Raw genomic sequence first — 20,210 nt, 5'->3', positions numbered from 1 at the left:
TAAGAGAACATTACAAGAGAGGGATAGAGAAACTATTAAAGAATTGCCAGAAACGAGAAGAGAGAGTGTGAAGCAAGAGGTATAGAGAATATGGAGAGAACATGATGAGAAAGGGGTTCATCGGAAAGGGGTGGCGTGACAATGTATAGCGAATGACAAAAACAAGAAGGATGACAGGTCAAGCAAGAAGCGAGAAGCGTGGAATCAAGGGGCGAGGGTATTTGCAGACATTATAGAAGAAAACGGGCAAATACGAAGAGAGGTAGGGAATAGATAAAGAGAACACAGAAAAGACAGTGTGGAGATAGAAGAGGAGAGAATATATGTACCGCATAGAGATGGGGAGAATAAAGATAAATCTGCAGGGTGCGGGGAAACGGGAAAAGTCCCTGAGCCAATGTGGTCAGGAAGGGAGGAAGGGAAAGAGCAAGTGAGATCATCTCTACCACAGATTCGAACAGTATTCAATAAAGTGGCTCAAATCTTTATATTTTAGAAAAAAGTTGCTAAATATTAACAAAGGTATTACTTGAGCTGTGAAGATAAGCTAAATTGACAAGTATAAGACCTCAATTATAATTCGCTGTACTGTATTTCTTGAAATATGTAAATTAGCGTCAAGCATCTGATACTTTAAGTCGCCCTTCATAGCAAACTAAAACCTAATAAGCACACGCACCTAAATGGTCGAGAGATTACACTGATATTGTGCTCATCGCCAAAAGTGAGTGAGCCTATCACTTGCTGTGTTCTCCTCTACAGTATATCACTATTAAGTGTGACTAATGCTGTAACTGATGTTGGTCGCAAAACAAGCTGCAAAGAAAGCTTTTTTTCCCAGATGCTGAATACGTTAGCTTGTTGCAAATAAATCCCCTGAACAGAACAGATACTCCTTATAACTTCTCTAGTTTCTTACAAGTTTGCCATCAGCTGAAAGTCAGCGGAGGGGTATTTATCCGTCAGACCCCGCCGGATGATCAAACGAAACTAGGTCACGCATTGCAAGCTCTTGTCCATCCCCGTCCTTAATTACTAACGGTAACCCCCCCCCTCCAACCCCACGCCCACCCAACCAAAATAAACAATGGACACATCTGCACAACCTCCCCACTTTCTCCGCAAAGTCTAAAGTTTAAGGGGAGAATGAAAGAGCTGTGCTAGATTTTACACGAGTTCATATTCTTAATTTCTCTTGTTCTCGGTGTCATCCCAACACCACTAACACCAAACCGCCTCGCCCATTGGAAAATGAAACTAACAGTTCAGATGTTTTAAAAATTATGAACATGAACAAATATTCATTTCCAAAATCAATTCCTTTTCAAATAATTTGTTACAGTCTAATTTCACCTTAATCAACAATGAAAATACAAATTAGATTTAAACATAGTTCATTTATCATTCACTTGTTCTCGAGTCCAGTGGGTAAGTATCTCCAGACTGTTATGGTTCATGATTTGACTGTGTTCTGCTTACAATGTGTAGCCGAAATCTGACTACAGCAGAAGTTATCCTCAGGTCAGAATTAAACAAAAGCAATAGCACTTCCTAACAATACATTTACCAAAGTCATAATGATATAAAAGGTTCAATCCACTCGCTGTAGTTTTATGTGGGGAATCTTATTAATTATTTAACACATTGAGGGAATTGTACATTTTCCACAGAAATGAGGCATTTCGCCCATTACTTATCAAGAAAGGATTTTAAAAATGAAATGACTTTGGGAAATGTGTTCTTGCTGAGGGCGAAAGCTATCATGTTACAATCCAGTCAATTTTTAATTGTTTCTAAACAGACGAGCGTTGCATGAAATTAAATTAATTGAATTTTTCATGGCATTAATTAAGTGTGTCTCGCGCATTTTTAGAGGAGGGCTCCTCAAAAACAGAAAAAAAGAAAAAAAATTAAACGCATGACTAAAAATGATTTGTCAATCAAGTTGTAAATACTTATTTCCCCAGCTTTGCATTGCAAAGAGTTAAATTAGCACTGCGAAGTCACTTTCCCCTAGTTAAATTAGTACAACAAATTAACTAGTGGCTTTCAAATCGACTAAATCAATTAGGTGTGATTTTTTTAGAGAAATGTCTGGATTAGGCAAATCTTCCAATCAAATGCCAAATGAATAAGAAAATAATAATTGGAATAAGGGGGAAGAAAAACCTGATCTATTTGGAACCCGGAAGTTAATATTGTTTAAAGCTACGGTCGCTGGCGCTGTGTTGAAGGCTGTTTTGCTGAAGGGAGAGGGGAGGGGGGGTGGGTTGAGGTGGTGGTGGTGTGGTAGTGGAGCGGAGCCAGATTGTACACAACTCATCCACCGAAGCCTGGAAGCGGACGTCCCGCCCCTGTCCGTGTTGATTGGACGAATCCCACGGATCCGGGTTGGCTAAAGGGGGGCGAGAGGGGGACTGTGATAGGTTTGAGAGCACTGCCCATCAGAGTGTCTCCCCCCCCCCTCCCCCCCCGCCACTGAGCCTGGGCTGGAGCAGTTCAGATTGAAGCAAGAGAGAGGCGAGTCTAGGGCTGGCTCCAGCTGCCTGAACAGTCGATGTAGGAGGAGGAGGACATGGCGAGAATAAGCACTGGCCCGTCTGAGAGCAGTCGGTGATCCCTGGCTACCCCGTGAGGCCTTAATAATATTTTTTTTAAAAAAAATCTTTCTTCTCGTAGCCGGTGTATATGGATGCGTGCAGATGTAACGAGAAAACATTTGCCAAGCCCCAGAAGAAACTATTGCAATTCTGAATGGGACTGAATGAGCAACGCGTATAGATGTATAGCCAAAGAAGTGTATGTCATGAACCCGGAGCTGACAATGGACAGCATCGGGAATTTGCACGGTGGGATCAGCCATGAGCAGTCTCCGGGCGAGCTGATGAGCAGTCAGCAGCGGCAGGCGGTCTCAGCGGCGGCAGCAGCAGCAGCGGCGGCCGCTCACCGGGAGCTCGCCACCAGGTCGGCGATGGCGTCTCTCCTGGACGGAGCGGGCGAGTACCGCCCGGAGCTGTCGGTCCCCCTGCACCCGGCCATCAGCATGGCCTGCGATTCTCCGCCCGGCATGGGCATGAGCAGCACCTACACCACGCTGACCCCGCTGCAGCCGCTGCCGCCCATCTCCACGGTGTCGGACAAGTTCCCCCACCCGAGCCACCCCCCCCACCCGCACCCGAGCCACCCCCACCACCCCCACCACCAGAGGCTGGGCCCCGGCAACGTCAGCGGCAGCTTCACCCTGATGCGGGACGAGAGGGGCTTGCCCTCGGCCATGAACAACCTGTACAGCCCGTACCACAAGGAGGTGCCGGGGATAACCCAGAACCTGTCTCCCCTGGGCAGCAACCCGCTGGGGAACGGCCTGGGCACCCTCCACAACCCGCACCAGGGCATCCAGGGCTACGGCTCCAACGGCCACGACAAGATGCTGAGCTCCAACTTCGAAGCCCACACGGCCATGCTGGCCCGGGGCGAGCAGCACCTGTCCCGGGCCCTGGGAGCGCCTTCGGCCGGCATGATGTCGCACCTGAACGGCTTGCACCACCACCACCATCACCACCATCACCACCACCACGGCCACTCGAGCCACCATCCATCCCACGGGCCCGTGCTGGCTTCGAGCCGGGACCGGCCCCCGTCCTCCTCCTCGGGCTCGCAGGCCAACACCGCGGCTCAGCTGGAAGAGATCAACACCAAGGAAGTAGCACAAAGGATCACGGCGGAACTCAAGCGCTACAGCATCCCGCAGGCCATCTTCGCCCAGAGGGTGCTGTGCCGCTCGCAGGGGACTCTCTCGGACCTGTTAAGGAACCCCAAACCCTGGAGTAAACTTAAATCAGGACGCGAGACCTTCAGGCGGATGTGGAAATGGCTGCAAGAGCCTGAGTTCCAGAGAATGTCAGCCTTAAGGCTTGCAGGTAAGTGCCAGGTTGAAAGCACCCTCTGGTTCAAGGTTGTGGGTAGACAATTCATTGGCAATGTTATTGTGTGGGACGGGTGAAGCTCACAGCATTGCTCTAACTGAACCGAAGGAAAATCGTTTCAGTTTCTGTTTACCCTCTGTTTCATCGACGAGGGATTATTGATTGGAACAGGTTTTCTTTGTGGTCAGAGGCACCCGGACCCAGAAGGCCCGCCAATTCTTGTCCCATTCCACCCACCGCAGAGCTCCTTTGAAAGCTTCCCCTTTACTGGCACAATAGCTCCAGAATTAGACAATTCAACATTTCCTCAATGAAAGGACACACCCACAATAGTAACGTGCGGCTGCATCAACATCTGATTACCATTCAATTAATATACCTTCAAGATTCACTTAAGGGGTCTAGTGTTGATTTTTTTTTTCTCTCTCTGTCAGTCTGCCTGCCTGACGGACATCGATAGTTGCACTATGCAAAATCCTACGTGCTGCCGTCCTGTTTAACCCATGACAGAATCTAAACTGTTGTGTTTGTGTGTCTCCTTTGTAACACAACAAGCTTTCTTCCCTTTATTAACGTTAACCCCCGCCCCTGTTCTAGAGATCCACAAGGACTAACATCAGACTATTGTTGTCTACTTCTCTCACGCCTCAGTTCTGCATTGGACTTAGCCAATTCGATGAATTTGTGTTAAGTCTGCAGCACTCGGCTAATCCTCAAACCCATATTCATCCACAACGCCAGTTACCTCTCAACAACATTCTGCCACTGGTTTTGCTCTGTTAAATCCGTAAAATGTCAAGTGAAATGTTAAAAGAAAGTCTCAATAAAATGTTACGTTTCGGAGAATGTGCGGTGCCCGATGACCAGCCTTCAGCTATTTTGCGCACATTTAAACACATTGATAGGTAGACAGTGCAGTGCTTTAAGCAAGCGAACGTTGTGTTGTGCTGAAGCCCTGGCCGAGCTCAGTGGTTGGCATGAGGAGTGGGAAATGGGCGGAATTGCATGTCTGCCCTCTAGCGGGGATATTTGTCTCTCGAATCTGAGCTAATTCCTATTGTGCGTGTTTGATCGGATAGAATTGTATTTGCCTGCAGTTAGGAGCTACTTAAAATAAGATGATAGTCACTGGATTGCTGTTTAAATCTTCTTTTAGACTTCATAGGCTCTGGTGCGAGATTCTACTTCACAAAATAAATAAATGAAACTCACATTGGGAAAATACGCAACAGAAACCTAATTTTATTTCAATCTATCTGGAAAATCTGCCTTTCATTCCCTGATATCACAGAACTGTTCCGTTCACACGGCGGCGAGACCAATAATTTAACCTTCTCCCCTCAGAAATGCAATGGGAGAGAACACACATTGCAATGTCTTTAACTCGAATCTGGATGGTTAACAGATTGTATCCTTGAAAATGTAGGTTTTAAGGAGATATTTTTGTATCTCTTACTTTGGGACAATCAGTGGTCCCTGGTTATATTTCAGTAAATTAGTTAACAGAGCAAACAAGAGAAAAAGCACTTCTGAGTTGGTAAGATATTTGTCTTTATTTTAATGTAAAAACTCTGTCTTGTTTATTTCCGGGAAAATATTACTGTCTTTTATATACAATGTTTGTTTGCATGCCGCTACCGTCAATTTCCGCTTAAACAAATCAGAGTGGATGTTGTCTACCAACGTCACGTGATGTAATTGCTGTAATTACTTTTCCCAATTAAACGTGGCTCTGCATTGAATGGACAAACTGCATCCTCACAGACGGAGAGCCTCAGAAACGCGGGGCACGTCCTGCAGGACAACGTGACCGCATGTATCTTGCTTTATTTTTGCCTTTATTTTTCTATCCACGTTTATGCTTTCATGTACAGTATAACTTAGAGCAGGGTGAGGAGGTATTTAAAAAAAACAAAGTGTAATTGCATTTGATTTCTGAGATTGTATCAAATAGGGTGGGGAGGAGGTGAAATTATTTTAAAACCGCTTAACATCTGACCTGCCAGGCAAAACATGTTAAAATATTTCCGATCACAGTTCGCGGTAGAACATTGTCAGAATGAGCTCACTTCAGTCCCGAGAGGCGATGGGCAGCGTAGGTCTGTCTGAGTCGCTGTTGTAGCCGTTAGCTTTGGAATTCTCTTGACCCGAAAAGGTGGCAAGACATTTTGAAAGCTGCTTTGAAATGGTCACCCCGTCTGTACGTCTGGTGTTTCTACTTATCAAATTATACATTATCGTTAAAAAAAAACCCACTGACGCTGTAAGGATTGCAGAACTACAAAAATATAGACCTCCGATAAAGGCCGTCAGCAGGGGGACAGCTAAGCAACTAACGAGATTGTAATTAACTATTTGGTTTTAATGTAGTTGCCACTTAGTTTCAATACTGTCAAAGAATTTCGCAGCATGTCTCTGACGCTGGCGATCAATTCTGATTTACATAATTAAAGTTGTGTATTTTGCTGAGCTGATTTGGTAGCTAGAAACCAGAACGCTGACAGAAAACGGCATTGTGGCGATGATATTTAAAAATAATCTGCTCATGTGCATCAAGACATTGCGTGAGGATGATACCACCGTCACATCAACTTACTGCAGAATATTCCTGCCGCGCATCCCGCAGCGGGACGCGCAAGGGATATATTCTTGCACAGCCTTATTAACTCTAGCTCAGTGCAGAGCAGGAGATACAACAAAAAAGGAGAGACAACATGTCCAACCACTCTGAAGCTCGCAGAGTGAGGTCCTGTGTGGACGCTACAGCTAATTTTTGGAACATTTTATTTGTTAAAAAGTACAAAATCACCGGGCATTCGTTGCAACCCTTTTTTATATTTGAAATCAAACAGAAATGTCTGAAAATATTAGTATGCTTACTGGCAGTCCTTTGAAATGGAGCCCAGAAGCTGCAGATATGAATTATTAATGACAGTCTCTGCATGACCGGTTGCAAGCTGCAGTCGTCACCCTGGCCTTGGTTTTAACCAGGCGAAACATGGACACTCGTTCGCTGCTGGAGCGGATAGCCTTGTCCACCCCAGTATCTTTCTCTCTCACTGCGGCTCCATGCAGGATCGGCCACTGGGTGTGAACGACAAACAATGTTTTTAGGAAAAAAGGGAAACTGCTTCTGATCTAAGGCTGTGCAAATGAGTCCCATTGCCGAACATCATCTTTAAAAGCGACACTTTGGCTGCAGCCCTCACGTTGCTACTAATCGCGGGTAGCTTTATTGACATTCTCTCGGATCACTCGTTAGCTCCAGTCGTCAGATTAATAATTGAAACCCTCCCGCTCTTGATGTTTGCCTCTGGCAGCCCCCTGTGTGAGAGAGTAACACCTTCCTCATGTTCATTAATGCAGGAGGGTTGCTGGGAGCATGAGGGGCAAGGAGAGCTATATGGACGGTGGCGGGCGAGGGGGAGGGGAGGGGGAGGGGGGCGGGGGTGTGGGTGCTGTCGAGGAGGACAGGGAAAAGAACTGAAGCAATGGTATTTATTTTTATCACCATATTTCAATAATGTGGTTTTGTCAGTATATAAAAAAACCCTGTGTCTATGGCCGTGGATCGATGAGGATAATCTTTAGAAGATTAAAAGGGCATTAATGCTGGCAACAATAACATAAACTTGAGAACCCGGTTAGACATTGATTTGGAACCTGATCCGATGTTGTTCCAGGAAAACTGCCATCCTCTTCCTGGCATTGTCGTCCGCATTATCTTCCCTTTGTCTCCTGACAGTTTGAGTTCCCTCCTCGCTCCCGTTTCAAAGGCATTTAGTTTGAACGGCCCAATGACAACGATAGCTCAAGTGTGTTTTTTTAACCGTAGTACTATATTTTATTATCGATTTTCTTTGTTGTTTTTGTATTACGCGACCAAAAGTGTAACGATGTTATGACTCATTTCACTAACGTGAATAGTTGAGCATTTAAGAAGTTCCACTAAAACGTTTTGAAAGCGAATTTGGAAGCACATAGCACACACGTAACATTAGAAGTTGACCTTTTTTTCGAAGCCAAAAGAGAAAAGGTCATTGAATTATTCTTCCTGTTTTGTTTATATTTCCCAAGGCCAAGCTAATGTTATCATATTGAGGTATGTGACCTCAGCTTCAGTTTGGCACATAATCTAAATTAATACGTTTTATAATGATATGTTTATAATCAGTATTCCGGTGTTGTCACCAAACATATGTGCTGTGTTGCTGACTGACGTTAAGGTGCATATATTCTAAAATACTTATCCAGGTGGAAAACTTAGTGCGCATGCCAGAGAAAGTGTGTTAAGTGACAGGAAACCAATTAGCACCGGAAATTGCAATTCAAATGGCCTCTGGTCCGTGGCAACCTCGCCGGCCCAGGTTCGTGAAAACGCTTCAGCACGATGTAGGCTACTCCCCAGCACTCTGATTAGATGCAGACTCCAGGGTTGTTCTGACGTTACAAATCGCCAGGTAAAACTTCACATAATCAAGCATTAATTAGGCAGTTTTCTGGGATTCCGAATTAGGAACCAAGGACAGTGTAAAAAGAGATTATGTTTCAGTAGGGGGTGGGACAAACCCTCCCTCCTGTCATTCTGTAATACTGAAAACACTTAGTTTCCAAACGCAGTTCAATATCAAATACCGTTTACTAACGGTGTAGAAATCTCAGCGAAGGTGTCAGTGTACCTTTCTGATTTCTTTTTCAAATGTCTTTGAAATGATCAGTCTCCTGGTAAATGAAATATATTTTTCAAAAAGCATTATTTTGTCTTGACTATTGATTGTTTAGCAATTCAGTTGATGTGATTGGGTTCTGTATGTTAGTTTTGATCTTTCCGGCTCCTTTTACAGTGCCCACATCCACAAGCCGAAATTTTGGGGAAGAAAATCCTTCGTTTCGTGTTTACTATATTTACAGATAAAATAGTTAAGAAACAACTTCATATCACCTTCAAAATGTGCATAAGATGCATATTTCGTTGGCGGAATAAAACAAAAAAAAATGTCCATTCGAATACCGACAGCCGAACTGACATTGTTCATTGTTTCACTGCAAATCATTCCTAATTGTTTAAAATTTCTCCTGATGTTTAAAACTATCCATTTCTAGACCAATGCATTAATTCGTCCTGAAATGCTATCAATTGTACTGCACATTCTCCACGACTCCAGAAAATACGTTTAAGAATGGAAATGGGCACCCCATTTATCAAACTATTTATAATTTCAAATCATACAGCTCCAGTTTTATTTGCAAACGTAATACGTCATATAGTGTGTTTTTCTTTTTATCAGATCGCTTGCCTACTGCAGTCTTTGTTATTATTTAACGAAACACTTGGCACTTTCAAAAGATTGGAGCGATCTTAAACGTTATACATGTGTGCTATGCACTATATACAATTTTTAATAGCATAATTACATATCGATATTTATTGCTCCCCAGAGATCTTGCCTTATTACAAGGACATGTAACACAATCTGAGAAAACAGACCAGTGCATTATAGATGGTCCCGGTGTTGTGCCAATGTCAATTTCTTAACTCCAGCCCATCAGAGCTGCACAGCTTGACCTACATACATTGTTTCCTGACCCTGTTCATGCATAGGGAGAGATGATTCAATTATAAACGGAAAGTAAAACTCATTTTTCAAAAATAAAAGCAGTGCACCGGAGTTGGAAAAAGTAGAAAAGTCCTTTCACATTGCGTTTCCATCTCAATGTTTGCTGATACTTAATTGAGTAGCGTGCCCCTCCTCTTTGTAAACTTCAGTTATTTCCTTGACATTTAGCATGTTCTGATAATAATTAGCTCATGTTTATTCTGTCAAATTTGGCAAAACCTTTCCGGATTGGTTTACGCCATCAACAACTTTTTCTGTAAAACAATACTCTTGCCTTCGCTGTTGCCCTTCGTCTCAATATCGTCTGCTTTCTGTCAGTTGCTCGTTCTTAATTTAGAAATTACTGGGACGTGTTTCCTCTTCGGATTTATTGGACGGAGCTTCGAGCACTCCTGCCCTGTTTTCCTTGCCAAGAGCTCTCTCACAAAAGAACTTTGTTCGCTTAGACGCCGAGTCGGTACAAACAAGCCTTTGTTTTATTTGTGATATTGGTGGCTCGCTGATATCGATTTTCATTTGTCACAACCCGAGTGTAAAAAAAAACAATGGAGAAGTCGCCCAGTGAGGCTCCCCACTTTATCAGTAACGACGTTCATTTGATGCAGGAATAGGGACACCTTCGCTATCGATCACATTGATCCAGCCTGTCCCTTTAAGGAAGCCGCACGTTTAAAGAAGCGCTTGCATAGATTTACTGTTTACCCGGATGCTGTTCTGTTTAAGACTGTATTGTCATTCGATTTGTTATTACTGAGAAATGCAATAACACCTGAAACAAGTATCCTACAAACAGAGGAAAAAGGCAGGCATTAGAGGGGCGGCATTACCACGAGGCTTTGCGAATAGACAATGCACCAACATATGCAGAGTTTTCAATGTGCTTTTTAGCGGGTCCTGCATTCCTGTTTTTTTTTGCACGATTTTACTTTACAGTTTCTCTACATATTTTGGATATTCTAGAAATGTATTATCAGTCATTTAGTCTGTAATTCAGTTGATATTACTGTGAAATATAGATAATTTATATTAACAGGATCTAATTTTAAAATAGGTATTGAATTATATTTTTCCACGATGCATTAAGGTACAGGCAGAATGAGGCTGGCTAACATTATGACGTAACAAAATGCAGATTATAATTTAATTTTGTATTTGTAACATATATTGCATATGTTACAGATTTATGGACACGTTTACCGTGTATTTGTCTATACGTAGGTAAAATTAATAAAGGAAACGCAACATTTAAGATACTAACTTTTACGCATCGTGAACGTATCCTCGTCCCTGTTAGTTAAAGGACGGTGATTAAGGAAATCAGCGTCCCCAGTCAACACATAACATCAAAACAGAAGCATGTTTTCATTTTGTCAACAAAACATTATCAGTCGCCTGCATATTTTCCCAGATCATATACAAGACATACTTTGTAATAATTTCCTTTTACAAAATATATTCCTGTACGAAGTAGTGAACGAACATCAAGTGATCGATGGCGTTATTTATCTTTATTACATGTAAATTATTGTGGGGCGAGGGGGACTGTGTTTGTGTTAATACACAGTTCACACTGGTTGCCCTAAAACCCAACAAGATAAAAAGTATTTTCATTTAAACAAGTGTGCCTTGGTTCATGAGTGGCGGGTCTATTTACTATTGTTTCACTTAGTTACCTCGCTATCATTTAGTTTTATCATTAGATTTTAGCTTGCTTCGTTAGTTTTACCCCACAGGAGGGGAAAACAACCTAACTTTGTATGGAATTGCAAATACGTGCATCTATTACCGTCTCAAATATTTACCATCTCAAAAAGAGAGCAGAAGCGATTCTGATTATTCTAGCCGGGTCTGTGCAACTTCACAGGTAATTAGAAGCCATTATTGATTTTTTTCATTTATATTCCTAATGGGATACGCGGTTTTGTAATCCATGTCTTCTGAACTCAAGTATGGGTAACTAGTTATGTAACAGCAAAAGGAAATTGCAGTACCGCTCCGCCTGCTATAACGACCGAGCAAGGCGTAAACTATCGAGCGCGTACAGAAGCAGAGCGGTCAAAACGCTGAAGAAAGCGACAGAGAATGTGGAGAGACAAACAGAATAGACACACATGACTGGAAAAGATAAGGAATGCCACATACGGACTTAAAGAGATGGACAGGGAATCTAAATTGAGCTCCGCTTAAGTGTCTGACAAAAGAAAAGAGATTGAGCAACCATTACATACATCAAGGCATGGGCCTACACAATTCTTTTTTAAAAATTGATCATATGATCCATTGCACTCTGGATTAGAGAAAAATTGTGCTGGCCAATTAAATACGATAACGGGTACAGTGTATTTGTAACACTTTTAAAAATTTAGTTTATTAACTAAATGTTACTTTTGTTGTAGCCTTATTCATGCATTTGCACGCTGCAAGTCTTTACGTACCTTGGGTCTTCCCAATAGTAATTTTGAAATCCAATCTCATAGAGTCATACAGCACGGAAACAGACCCTTTGGAAACCAGTCCATGCCGAACATAATCCCAATCTAAACTAGTTCCTCCTGTCTGCTCCTGGCCATATGTTCCCATTCATCTATCTATCCAAATGTGTTTTAAACGTTGTAACTGCGCCCATATCCACTACTTCCTTGGGAAGTTCATTCCACAAGCGAACCACCCTCTGTGTAAAAAAAAATACCTCTCATGTCTTTTTAAAAAAAATTCTTTCTCCTCTCACCTTAGAAATGTGCCCCCAGTCTTGAAATTCCCCATCCTAGAGAAAAGACAAATACCATTAACTCTATCTGTACTTCTCATAATGAAGGTTAAACAACGATTAAATCAAAGAGAACTTTTTAAACAAATTGTCAGAAGTGAAAGAATCTTGATTACTAATGTTGTCAACATAGGAAACTATTTTGTGATGTAATCTGCAATAGGTGCAGTTGCAGGGAAATACTCGCTAGAACCTTTCCAATCACATTGCGAGCTCCTCTATCAGCAAAATATGCTTCGGCCGAGGAGTTGCCATGAACGTTCGCTGGGTTGAGATAAATAGTGGTGGTGGGAGCTAAAAAAAAGCCTAGAATTTAAAAACGATCATTGTTCTGTAACTGCTGTGATTCGTTAGAAGGCGTGGGTCTTAGTGTTCAAGATTTGTTTTAACGAGACTGCCACGTATTTAGATTGCATCTTTCTGATTTATTTCGAGCATAAACCACATTTGGTAAACAATTGAAGAGTCATTGTGGGAGTTAATGGGTTTGTTCGTCTTTCCTCTGAGTTCAAAGGGTAAGGTTCACCCTTGGTACAGGTTAATTGATTTCTTTGATTTCGGTGGTAGCAAAGTGTTGGAGAAATTGTAGGGATTAGTGTTTTCACACTGTGATATGCAGAAGGTTTAATCTGGCGTTTGATTTTCGCATTTTTAACCCTTTACTGTCCCGTAATACCAGTGCTTAGGGGCGGATTGTAAAAAATATGGGCCTAGTCAGGGACAAGAGTAGCTAATCGCCATATCAGAGGTTATAATTAACATTTAAATGGCGTCATCTGATTGATTTTTGTTTGACTGCTCAGTCTTGAGAAGAAATGTGCGCTCGCTACCCAAACATTGCACACTACAGGTGCAGGTTATATCACCGATATGCCTTATGCTGCAGCCACAGTGCTACTGCTATGACTAATTGTCATTGCAAACACATAGCATCTGAAAAAGGATCGAAGTTAACGCTGGAAATTGCAGCATTCTGCATTTCCTAACTGGGGTTTTAAAAATGTGAATGAAATTGCTCGAAATCGAAATGAACAGATTTGTTAAAATACATGGTGCGAATATTGCAGGATTTTACATACGGCGATTTAAACCTTACAAACTAATAGTATAATGAAGAGAGCAGCAGAGGGTTTCTTTAAAAATCGGGATTTTTAGTACATCTATTAGATATACCTAAAACCGGCTTGCAATCCTTAAAACCCAGCCTTTATAGAAATGACAATTGTAAACATGACAATTGCTTGCTTGATCCTGTTCGATTTAAAAGATTATTAAAAGATTATTAAATATATGTATTATTTAAAAGATTATTAAACGTATGTATTGTTATTGGCGCGTAATTAATAATTCGTGTCTTTTTTTCGGGAGGTTCAGTAGTGAGGATGGGGGAGGGATCGACTGGCAAACATTTACAAATAACTTCCATGTAGACAATAGGTGACCTTCCTACATGACTATCTCCGCTAATGTTTACTGGTCATTGTGCTCTCCCCGGGTTACGTGTTCTTACACAATATGCCTTGAGTCTCAACCGAGAAATGAACCGCAACAAACTGCTTTAACGCAATATTTACTAACACGCTCACGCATATGCATGAGTAAAAGTAAAATGCATGTCTTGTAAAATCGTACGGCGAGACGTGAAGAACTCGTGTGACAGCTAAAGCGTAGAATTAATCGACTGGCTGATTGATTAACTGTTTAATTCGATGGCGTAACACGAGCTCTCTTCCTAATAGCGCTCTTGTTAATGCAGTTTGCTGACATGACTGACGGCTTCGTTTGCTTTGGAAGCTGTTTACATGCGGTGGGCTTTTTTTTTATTGCGTTTGCGTCCAGACGTTTAAATTGGGCAAATGGATCAACAACAGTTAGGATATTTTAACGCTGGCGTTCTCTCCGAGACGCGATGTTTGGAAGGGTCTGGTCAGCAGTTTAGAAGATGGATTAAAACCAAAGTCAGAACCAAAAAAATCCACCCCCCCCCCCCCCCCGCTCCCTCCCCATCACTCACGGTGCAGACTCAAGTCAAAATGTTCCGAGTTGAATGTGCAAATAAAGCTTGAAATCTCAGGATCCCGGTTAATGGCATTTTGACGAGATATGAGAATAATTAACCATCACAATTTTGTGCGAGGTTCTCCTCTGTTCTGCACGTACTTACGAACAGTCTATCTTGCCTCTGCTACTACGCTTACCCTTTGATCAGTATCAATTAAAATACTTTGGGAAAGCAGAAATCGCCACGACTTGAAATAAGTCACAACTCTGCAGACTCCAACTGGAAGGTCTTTGGAATTATTGCATCTTTAATTTCACTCTTCAATATCGATTAGAATGGACTGGCTTGTGTGTGTGTGTGTGTGTGTGTGTGTGTGAAAAGATAGATCAATAGATGTCGACAATTGCCACTGTTAAATTCGGGAAAGGCAACGAGTTACGGAATTACAGGAACAAGCCCGGTTCGAGTTATCATTCCCTGATCTGTGCTGAGTTCGGTATTCTTCAGCTGATACCGCAGCAGTGATACTTCGGTAGATTTCAGTGTCTCTGTTCGGAAGGGGGTTGAGGGAGAGCAATTGACCAGGTTTCCCTCTTCATCACTATCCCTGCCCTTTTGCTGATCATGCTTCCTTTTTCTTTCCTTTTATTCCATATGCTGTTGCACACAACTGAACGGTTGATTTTCTATCACCAAACCAGCCGTGGTATTTTTTGTCTATGAATTGCTGGCGATATTAATGTTAGGAAAGATTGTAATGCCAATCAGTGGCGGATATTTGCTGACTCAAGCCTAAGAAATGGAGGGCAACTGAAAGCAGGACACTGGGATCAATACATTCAAGAAGAGGGTGAAAAAAGAAAACAATAAAGAAACCGATTGTTTTATATTTCCCCGTTAAAGATGCATTGGGATCTGGAATACATGGAACTGTGGCATTTCACAAACTTCCCTCTGCTGTTCAAGATGGTTCGTGACAGCCATATGTAATCTGTGTGCATTAACGAACTGACGTTGCTAAATAGCATGTATAACCTACAGAGGCCCCCTCTCCCTTCTATTGTCATTATGGGCGAGTCTATCAGTGGTGGCAGGGGATGGTTTTTGGCTCGCCTATGTTAAGTAATAATTACCTCGAAGGTTTGCTCACGGTTATCGAATCATGTTAGGAATAACTTATTCACCAAGTGCAGTTACACCATCGACGAACTTTACTCGTGGAGTTGATCAATAACTAGGAACCGATAGCCGTATTGATTAGTCAACCAGTGTTGACATTCTTCAATGTATGGAGATTCATGATCTTTTCGTTAATCATATTCCAATAAAACGATAACATTAAATGAGATCCATTGCTCGCAGAGGCTACTGAACTCTAATTGTGATTTTATCTTTTTATTCTTAGCAATTATGAGCTTAAATCTGCTGTTAGATTTACCACGTGCCTTTCGGTCAGAAACTGCTGTAAACTTTTTTTTACGTCTTTGCGTTTAATTAGGAAGGCCTGTAATTTGTTATTTGGCCTTTCGAGCTCTGTTGATTATTTACTGTATTTATCACCCATTAATATCGAACAACGTTTGGCAGTAATTCTACAATGTATTGTCAGTATCGTTTGCTCAACGCTGTTTTAGCCGGATACAGGTCTGTCACTGAGAATTGTGCGTACAACGCTGCCACCTTCTGGCCATAGATCCTTGACACATGGTAAAATAATACAATAATACCATAATAAAATGCTACCTTTCAACTTAAAAAAAAAACTATATATTGCGTTTCCTAGAGGATGCGCGGATATAACATTTATTGTACTATGCGGAAGATGTGTGTAAAATTTACACACTTTGAGAAAAGGAAAGCAATAAAACGAGCATTTGCATCCAATTACCGGAGCCAGATCAGCACCGCGGACAGTTCCTCCGAGGAGGCCCATTCGCCTGGTGCTGCAAAAACCATTGTGATGGCATCTTAGTTGTGCACAGATACATAAAATGTGGTCTCTTGTGCACGATATTATGTCTGATTGTTGTAACTGGAATAGGTGCATAAATACCCTTAAAGGTGATGTAAAATGAAACTGGAATTCAGAGCCAGAGGTCACATTTAAGGACACTTAGTCTATTTAGGACTCCGATGAGGAGACATTTCTTCTCAACGAGTGGTGAGTCTGTGTAATGCTCTACTGCAAAGGGTGGCCGAGGCCAAAAATGTTTTCAAGAAGAAGTTAAATGTAGTTCTTAAGGCTTAAAGGAATCAAAGGATATGGAGAGAAAGCGACAATAGGGTGTTGACCCATGATTGTATTGAAATGCCAGCAGGCTCAAATGATTGAATTCTGCTATTTTCTATGTTTCTGTGATTCAATTCCCTTAATTTCTGACATTTCATAACTGAAGATCCAAAACAATATTGTAATGTACTTAAATGTACATTAGCACAGTCTATTGCATTTATTCAGTCAGTCACTATAAACCTTGCCATTGTGCATCCATTTGTGTCAAATGATATTGTCATGCAGAAGATAACCTTACTGTAAACTCACCGGTAGTAATCAATGGAAAGGGAAAGGGGAGGTTTCTGATTTTTACCATTCCAAAAGCATGGTTAAACTGGAAAGCCTCTGATCTTGGTTTGGTTGAGAATCCAGCTCCAACCGAAAATACTGTCTGATTTTGGAACATAGTAACATAATAATAATAATATCAGCAGGCCATTCAGCCCCTTGAACCTGTTCCACATTTTAATGAGATCTTGACTGATCTGTGGCATAAGATTTTGAGCAGATCACTTCTTAACCTGCTTAATTTTAGAGTATAGAGGCCCATTTTTACAAACTGTCCTTGTAACTTAACCCCTGGTACTCAGGTATCATTCTTGTACTCCCACCAAGGCCAATATATCTTCCCCAAGGCATGCTGCCTAGATCCGTTCACAGTACTCCAAGTGAGGTCTAATCAATGTTTCATATAGCTACAATTGAGGTCCTACACACATCCTTGTGGGATATCACTGGTCACTTTGTGCCAATTTGGTTACCTAACCATTATCCCTACTTTCTGCCACCTGCAACTCAACTGATTTCCTAGCTGCACCAGTAATTTACTCTCAATTCTGTATACTTTTATTTTAGTTACCAGCTTCTTATGTAAGACTTTGTCAAATCCCTTCTGGAAGTCCATATAAACAATATCCATAGACATTCCCCAGTCCACTACCTCAGTCACCTTTTCAAAAATTCAATGAGGTTGTCAGACATGATGTACTTGTCATGAATCCATGACTTCCCTGGATTAAGTGAAAATTTTAAAGGTGCTGAGTTAACATATCCTCAAATATAGACTCCAACAATTTCCTCACTATACCGATGTTAGGTTAAATGGTCTGAAATTTTGTCGTTTTCCTCTTTCACCCTTCTGAAAAGGCAGAGTGGCACATTCAGTTTTCCAACCCATAGAGACGACTCCTGTATTGAGGGAACTCTGAAAGATTCCAGTTAGGGCATCTACAATGAGGGCCCCTATCTCCCTCAACACCCTCCAATGGAAACCATTAGGTCCAGGAGATTTGTCACTGTTTAGTTCCATTAATTTCCACATGAACAATATTTCACTCATGTCAGTGTCATTTAGTCCCTATCCATGATTCACAATAATTTACTTGGGACTTCCAGCAATCTAACCTCCTTTCCTAGTGTAAATACTGAGGTGTAATTATTCAACATGTCTGCTATTTCCCATAATCATTGACAGCATCCCCCTTTCAGTCTTTAGTGGGCCAACCTTGCTCCTGACCATCTACTTTCCCTTTCATAGAATCAGAGAATCCCTACAATGTGGAAACAGGCCATTTGGCCCAACAAGTCCTCACCAAACTCCAAAGAGTATCCCACCAAATCTATTACTGTACGTTTTACCCGTAACTAACAAATCCCTGAACACTACGGGCAATTTAGCACGGCCAATTCACCTAACTTACACATCTTTGGACTGTGGGAGGAAACCGGAGCACCTGGAGGAAACCCACGTAGACATGGGGAGAATGTGCAAACTCCACACAGACAGTTACCCAAGGCTGGAATTGAACCCAGATCCCTGGCGCTGGGAAGCAGCAGTGCCAACCACTGAGCCACCATACTGCCTCAAGTGTAACTATGAAACTTATTTTTATTGACTTTACATGTTTTCTTTCATTATCCCTTATAGTAACTTTTATAAGCTGCTTTGTGTTCCTGTGTTGGTCTTTGTATCCTTCCCATTTGGCAGGATCTATGCTTTTCTATTTGCATTTTTGTAAGACTTTTCATTTTGTTTAATGCTGTCCCTTATCTCTTTAGTTATCCTTTACTGCTTTTTTTGAGAAGTGGAACGTTTGTCTCTCAGGGTATAAATTGGTTCTGTACGGCATTAAATGTATCTTCAAACATCCTCCACTGTTTTTCAGTTATCTTACCCATTAGCAGGTTTCCAAGTTTACTGTGGTCAGTCTCTGTCTCATCCCATTAAAGCCAGCATTGCCTAAATCTAAAATTCTGTAGTTGATTTGTGCTTTTCAAAGCTAAGTTGAATTTTAGCATGCAATAATCACCATTTGATAAATATTCACACACAATTAGGTTACTGCTTCATCTGGTTCATTATTAAATCGAATATTGCTTTTCCCCACTATTGCTTCCAGCACATATTACTGTACGTAACTATTCTAGACACATTCCAGTAATTCACTACCTTTCTGACAGGTTCTTGTCTGCCTGTCCAATCTATGTTAAAATTAAAATCTCCCATAAATACTGCCTTTCCTACACTCACCTAATTTCTGCATTTATACAATCTAGCACTCAGAGCTGCTACCAGGGGTCTATACACAATACTTGTTATGGTATTAGATCCTTTACAATTCCTCAGTTCTAACCAGAAGGTCTCTACTAGATGCTTTCCCTTCATTGTAGCCTCCCTCATCGTTGAAGTGATTTTTTTTCTAATCAGTAAAGTTACTCTATCCTCACTGCTATTTTCCCTATCCATTCTGTTAACTTTATAACCTGGTATACTTAGCTCCCTTTCCCAAACATTGTGCAGCCATGTGTCAGTAATAACTACCACATCATAATTTCCTATTTGAATTTGTATCTGCAGCTCACTCAATTTAGTCCTTGCACTCTATACATTTGTATATAGAACTCTTATTTGGGCAATACACTGTAAGGTGTCTCTCAGCTCTGCTGCTTTATTCACCTGTTTCTTATTTCTCTCTTCTTGTTTAATCTATATCATTATTTATGGTTTTTCCATTACCTGCTCTCCCTGAAGTATGATTTCTGACTGTTTCCTTGCTTTTGATCCTGTTACTTGTTTTTCAAATTGTATTGACTTCCCCTGAGCCCTCCCTGCCTTTTCACTAGTTTTCAAAGTTTCTCCCCATTAATTCTCCCTAAATGTATATCTGGAAAACAATCCTATTTTTGTGGAATGTCTAATTACTATATTGTGATAAAATTCCACAATTTTTAAAGAAATTAGTGCATTGACTCCTTTCTTAATCCAATGCTCACAATCAATCTTTGTTTCTCACCCTGTAACATGATTTGAAAGAAATTAAGGAAAACCAGTCTATCTTTCTGATTAGCTGCCTGTAAGGAGGCTTCAATGTTACTGGTTAGTTACCTTTTTAAAGAACTGCGGATGCTGTAAATCTGAAATAAAAACAGAAATTGCTGGAAAAGCTCAGCAGGTCCAGCAGTATCTGTGCAGAGAAATCAGAGTTAATGTTTCGGGTCCATTTCTGAGGAAGGATCACCAGATGCGAAGCATTAACTCTGATTTTCCTTCACGATGCTGCCAGACATGCTAAGTTTTTTCAGCAATTGCTGTTTTTGTTTGTGGCTAATAACTTTCCCTGAT

At 41.4% G+C, this 20,210-nt stretch overlaps 1 protein-coding gene across 7 annotated transcripts in view; it reads left to right on the top strand.

Annotated features, from left to right (window-relative positions):
- Positions 1-2,525: 2,525 nt before the first annotated feature.
- Positions 2,526-20,210, top strand: part of onecut2 (one cut homeobox 2) — a 39,311-nt gene continuing 21,626 nt past the window's right edge. For all 7 annotated transcript variants that reach the window (XR_015758126.1, XR_015758130.1, XR_015758127.1 and 4 more), the window contains exon 1: positions 2,526-3,920. Coding sequence is in view for 1 of the 7 variants with exons in the window: in XM_043685841.2 (XP_043541776.1) it covers positions 2,765-3,920 (1,156 nt within the window). In the remaining 6 variants the exon portion in view is untranslated. The remainder of the gene's footprint in view (positions 3,921-20,210) is intronic.

The sequence above is a fragment of the Chiloscyllium plagiosum genome, unplaced genomic scaffold (assembly GCF_037043375.1).
Source record: "Chiloscyllium plagiosum isolate Xiang-an unplaced genomic scaffold, Cpla_swu_hap1 HiC_scaffold_1, whole genome shotgun sequence".
Classification (NCBI taxonomy): Eukaryota; Metazoa; Chordata; class Chondrichthyes; order Orectolobiformes; family Hemiscylliidae; genus Chiloscyllium; species Chiloscyllium plagiosum.
Note: the sequence above shows the minus strand (reverse complement) of the source record. Positions and strands in the feature narration are given on the sequence as shown.